The sequence below is a fragment of the Engystomops pustulosus genome, chromosome 7 (assembly GCF_040894005.1).
Source record: "Engystomops pustulosus chromosome 7, aEngPut4.maternal, whole genome shotgun sequence".
NCBI classification, from domain to species: domain Eukaryota; kingdom Metazoa; phylum Chordata; class Amphibia; order Anura; family Leptodactylidae; genus Engystomops; species Engystomops pustulosus.
In genome coordinates this window covers 67,905,981-67,911,980 of record NC_092417.1, presented here as the reverse complement: position 1 = coordinate 67,911,980, position 6,000 = coordinate 67,905,981, and the positions used below count along the sequence as shown (strand labels likewise).

Below are 6,000 nucleotides of genomic sequence, written 5' to 3'. Positions count from 1 at the left end.
TGGCAGCGGTGGCCAGACATGTGCTATTGAGTCCTGTCTGACCTCCTGGATTCAGCAATCATTGCCACAGGATGGCTGTGGGTCATGTAATAAATCCCGGACATTTCATACACAAAAACCTTTTGTTTCTTTGTGCAATCCCTTCGGCAGACGTGGCCGTATCCGAGGAAGGTATCTCGTTTCTAAGGGACAAAATGACTACATTTATGAGAAATTATCTTCACACAGGAACATTTTTTTTAATAACATCTAATTTAAGAAATGTTTATATATGGCAGATTTATCAAACTGAATGTGAATGCCCAGACGAGAATACCCCTTTAACAATGAAGCATAAGGGCTAAAGTACAGCAAATTACCAACATCCAGGGGTCAGTTTGTAACTGGGGGTCGTCTGACTGCCTTTAGAGGCCAAATCTTTATGTTGAAAATTATCATTATAAAATTAAATAATCTGCACAAATTGAAAGAAAATGTTAGAGAAGGAGGAATCTACTCCAAGCAGAAAATAATTTGCAAAATGTGCCATTATTCTGCAGTTTCCAGCAAATAAGGTAAAATAAGTTTAGATGATATCCATTATTTGAAGATTTAACAAGTGGTTATTCACCGGGTAAATTATTCCAATTTGTTTCTCGAAAATTTTACAAAAACAGAAACAAAATAAAACGGTGTGAAAACAGAAGAGGGACATGGGTGTAATCAATAGGCAGTAATTTTGGAGAAGAGTGGTGCGACATAAAGCATGCTGGGTTACTAAGAAACAAAAACAAACAAACAAAAAATCCTATGATGAAAACTGAAGGGCAGCAGATGCGTCTATTCATGACAGCTTGACAGTCTCCCCCAACCAGCCTTAATCTACGCCAAAACCCTTGATTTGTTTCCAGGCTTCAAGCATCAATTGAAAATAAAAAAAAAAAAAATCTGCAGCAAACCTCTGATGATATGACGATGGCTGAAAGAACCCCACATTTTCTTCTCTTTTTTTTATAGGAACACAAGAAACACGTAAATCAAAGAGGTAATATAGTTACAGTGCAAATAAAAATACGCATTTCAAGCTTAATACATACACATAGCACCGAGACAAAAATGAGAAAGCATGCGGGGGAGGGGGAATGATAAATGAGGTATTCAAGTGAAGACTGCCTACATTGATTAGAAATTTAGGCAAAACCCCAAAACCCATAAGAAAAAAAAAAAAAAATATATATATACACACACATATACTGTTAAAGACAACAGACATACCACAACCTCCCCTTTCTCTGCCCATCACAAAATAAAAGACAAAATTGCTTTGATGAAATGACAGAACACAAGAGGGATGACAGCAGTCTCATTCAGGTCACAATTATTTTTGCTTACGGCAAAAGGGTTTGGCGGCAAATGCAACCTAACAAAGCAGAAAGTCTTCCAGGAAGTCTTCTGTCTCCATATAGATAAAAATATATGACATTGTGACGGCCATACATGCTCCGTATATGCAGCATTCATCTGAAGATGTCAGAGGTCTGAGAGTCCATCCAGGTAAATATTTTACTTCTTTCTTAATATCTGCTCGAGTACGATAAAATCTGTTACAAAATGATTTCCACCACCGCCTAACATACATATCAGGGAAGGAGAAGAAAAAAAAAAAAAAAAAAAAAAAAACACGTCTAGGAGAACTTCTGAATGGGCACAGAATCCAGAATTACTAGACCCATTTCGATTAGCATGTCTATAAGGCAGTAGGGATTGGTAACAATTTTCTTGGGGAGAAATGAAAGAACATGTATGATAATAAATCATCTGTAACACTTAGCCCATTATTCGCTTCTTGACACTAAACTTTGTGTCCCTCTGTAAGTGCAATGTATATTGTAAATGTTACAGTTTTCTTGCATGACACTGAGGAAAACCTGGAAATTCCCATTAGATAGTCCCAATAAAAGTTTTATAAGCCTCCTCCCCCCCCCCCAAAAAAAAAACCCAGCAAAAAGAAGCCCTCAAAATGTGAATAAAATATTCAATGTATGTGAATATATAGCTATAGATCTCATTCACAGGTACATACATTTTCTTTTCTCCCTCTTGAGAGCCCAAAATCTAACGTCTGCCCCTATACCCCAAAAGTGGACATCTTCTAAGACAATAAAGATCAGATTGCTAGATTACGGTATACGCAGGTGAGATGACCCCCACTGTGTCTGCACGCTTCTACAATTCGTTGCTGTAGGCTTGGATCCCTCATGGTAGGTGTTTATCCACATGGATATTCTAGGATTGATTCCGCTGGATGTGGTTTGCTCGTTGTCATAGGGTTGTGCATCTCTTCTTATGGCCGAGCACTGGCCATGACAGTGGACGATGACATCTCTCAGCTGCTTGCGACCTGAGGTTGATTTGCTTTGAGGCTGCGGAGGGCTCGTCTAGCAGCTGCCGATTTGGCAATTCTGTAACTTCTGCCGACCCCTTTGAATTTGCCTTTTCCTACAACTTCCACAGTGACACGAACTTTGCCATCATATGTCCTCTCAGCCGGGCTAAGAAAAAAAATACATATATTTGTACTACAAAGCTACAAATGACTGTGGAGAATATTCCAAAAAAGGCTAAACTAGAATAAACCAGACATTTAACCGGGGCCTTAGAGAACTCACTCACCTGAATTTGGCAGTCTCTGGTTCCATTTCCAACAATTCTCTCACAGGGGATCGGGGAACATTTGCCGAAAACTTTTCTGTAATAAAAAGCATCATTACTTCATTAAATATTGAAGGCAAGAAATTTACAAAAATAAACCTGAAAACACAATCTGGTTAAAATAAATAAGGGAGTTTTTCCAGTTGTATCAGGGAAAATGCTGCTCTGCTTTGGGATTTTATAAGCATTTTACATTTTCTTAAAAAAATTAAAAAATTACCAATCCTGCTGTGCGTAAGCAAAGTGTTATTATTCCAAGTGTTTTTGTGTTGTGTCCCCTTTGCCTGTGGACACGACAGGGTAGGAAATACAGCCGGCTCCATTCATTTTACAGTGGTCATGCGGTACTTCCCAGACCCATAAGAAACGCAGCAGTAAATTCCCAATTTATTGCCATGGAGGTCCCAGTTAGAGATATGCCAATGCTATATTACTGGAAATATATAATTTTCCCATTTTATAAAACAGATTCCTGTAAAATTTTTACAAATACCTATCAATGGTCTCATCATGGGGTAATACACCTGCCACACAGTTTCCAGCGACATCCCACTGTCCATATAAATAGCTCCCGCGAGGGACTCAAATATGTCTCCCATGGCCTTCGGAACCTCAATGTCCTCTTCCTTTTCCTCATCCTCCTCCGATCTTCTTAACTGAGTAGAAAAAGTGAATGCAAAAGTTATTATAGAGGTAGAGGAATTTTTACTAAATGTTCTGGAACCAGAAACGTGATGGGAAGAATCTGCAATTGCAACTCTAGATAAAAGATTAAGCTGGTACACTACATTTATATGGTGGCACTCCCCAATGTTCTATCATTATGTATACACATGTGCAAACACACCAAATAGGAGCCATGTATCCTATACTGACAAAGGCAGGGGGAAACCAACCAAATGTGACGACAATTTCCAAGACAAATCATGTATGTTCCTACCTCCGAGTCCATCCCCTGCATCTCATTCTTTTCCAGCTGGAACTGCACAAAGTCGTCTATGACATTGAACAGTTCAGGAGAGACGGCCTTGAAGTATTTGTGGTAGTCGTATTTGACAGCCAATGAAGCAAATATGGTGTTGTTGACTAGGGCGGAGCGCAGGTCAGTCAGTACTCCTGGGGAGTGCTGACGGGGGTCTTCATATAAGTGCTTAGTAATGAGGTAGTCCAAAATTGCATCTCCGAGGAATTCTAGGCGCTGGTAGCAGTCTTGAAGACAAGAATGAAAGACAAAACCCATGATGCAAGCTACATATTACTGCACAGAGGATTATATAACACCTTACATCAAGTTCCCCATAAAGTTCTTATTACCCCATAGTAATATCAGTAACAGTATTTTGGTATATACTCAGAGGGCAGGACAAGTTGCCGTCTACTCACCAGTTATGGTATTGTAGTGGTAGGAGGCATGAGTGAAGGCCTGCAGAAGGTAAGCCTTGTTCTTAAATGGGTAGTTAATTCGCTTTTCAAAGTTTTCGAATCCCGATATCAGGTGGTCGAGAGTTTTCTCTGCATCTGGGTGGTCAAACATGCACCTAGGGGGGATTTGCAAATAACCGTATTCCACCCCTTTGCAGGTTGAAAGATCAACACTTGTCTTATTGTTGCGTTTCCATACGTCCACACCGTTCTCTTGTTTCTTAATCTCAGGGAGTACTTTCAGGCCCAGAGAACAGAGGAAGAGCTGAGCAGCGCGCTCACCGCAGCTTGTCAGGTAGCAGCCCAGCAAGGCTTCCACACAATCCGCTATACTCTTGTCAGCAATGCATTGCTCAGTGTGGAGGTCGTAAGAGATGGACTGCTTCCCAGCATCTACCCCACAGTTTTCTTCAGATGGGTTCCAAAAACCTACCACAAAGTCGTCTTCTTCTACAGCCTTGCTGGGATCAAGGTAGCACATGGCATCCCAAGAGCTGTAATCAAAGTCATCAAGATCAGGGGGAAAATGGGAACTTTCCAAGGAACTTTTCTTTGGTGCTCTCCATTCAAAACTCGGGTCAGGGGTAGAAAAGGTTGTAAGAGGAATCTTCTTCACAAAGGCGCCAGACCCCATCAGCATGCTGTCAATGAATTTTATGTGCTCCTGGTCATATTCCAGGAAGTCATCATCAAAGTCAGTTTCTTCTTTAGGATTTCTCCACATTAGGTCTTCATCCTCTTCGTCATCAAAGTCGTCATCCATCTTACCATTGGCGGTCGCCCCATCACTTACCTGGAGACAAACAAAACAATTATGGATGTGACCCATGTTACCCGTCTATAGACTAAAGTAACAAATAGATATGGGTGCAGGAACTGCATCGGCACCTTATGCAGAGGGCATCAGATGTAAGACAACACAGTGGGAGCACACTGCAATGGATGGACATGTAGTGCATTTCATACCAGGTCCCAAAACCCAAGAGATATTGTAATAGATCTAAACACATTGAGGCATAAAAGGATGTCTGACAAGGCTCCACCTGCTGCAATGTATTACAGGAAATTATTACAAAGACCAAGGATTGTAAACCAAATACACGGACATACTGGCGAGTGCCCCTCAGGCAGGATCCGCTCTTATTTAACCCCTTCACGTCAAAGCCATTTTAGGGATTTAGTACCAGGCCTAAATTTTTCATCTTCCCCGTGTCATTATATGAGGTTATACCTTTCTAATGCTTTAACATGTCAGGGTAAATGTTCCTCCTTTTTTGCATTTTTTTTTTAATTTTTTAATGGCGTTCATTGTACGGGTTCAGTGAATTTAATTTCACGGGCATGGTGATACCCAATATGTTGTGTTTTTTTGGCGATTTTCACTTTTTAGGTTTTATTTTATTACATGGGATGGGACTTCAGGGGATTTTTATTGTTTGAATCGCCATGGCAATGCACTATAGACACCGCTATCACTATGACCATTGTAAATCATACAAAGTCACATGTAACCCAAAAGTTACAGTCAGAAGCTGTCACAAATTAAAAACACATCAAGACAAAAATCAAATGAAAAAAACATGCAACTTAGGGCTTCATGCACCTGAACCTGATCACTTGTTAGCAGCCTGTGTGCCAAAGAACGCTCAAGGCACCATACCGGGCAGAAATAGAATATGCCCAACAGTTGGCTCGTGCATGGGGTAATGAAATCCATAGCCGTGGGCATAAGCCTAGAGAAAGTAATAGGGGCCATGTGCAGTTCAGTGCCGCTGTTTTTATGGAACAGTAGGGACACCTTGCATTGTATATCCCCATGATGCTCAGGCCCATCCTCCACACTGTGGTCTTTTTTTTAATGAAATCTGGCCAGTGCATGGACCAAGA

General features: G+C 40.6%; 1 protein-coding gene across 1 annotated transcript in view; it reads right to left on the bottom strand.

The window, feature by feature from the left end:
- Positions 1 to 278: 278 nt before the first annotated feature.
- The window catches only part of DICER1 (dicer 1, ribonuclease III), a 29,255-nt gene continuing 23,533 nt past the window's right edge, over positions 279 to 6,000 (bottom strand). Inside the window, exons 25-29 of the mRNA XM_072116264.1 lie at positions 4,075 to 4,906; positions 3,632 to 3,900; positions 3,185 to 3,347; positions 2,653 to 2,728; positions 279 to 2,531 (exon numbers count right to left, since the gene is read on the bottom strand). Coding sequence (XP_071972365.1) covers positions 2,366 to 2,531; positions 2,653 to 2,728; positions 3,185 to 3,347; positions 3,632 to 3,900; positions 4,075 to 4,906 — 1,506 coding nt within the window. The 3' untranslated portion in view covers positions 279 to 2,365. The remainder of the gene's footprint in view (positions 2,532 to 2,652; positions 2,729 to 3,184; positions 3,348 to 3,631; positions 3,901 to 4,074; positions 4,907 to 6,000) is intronic.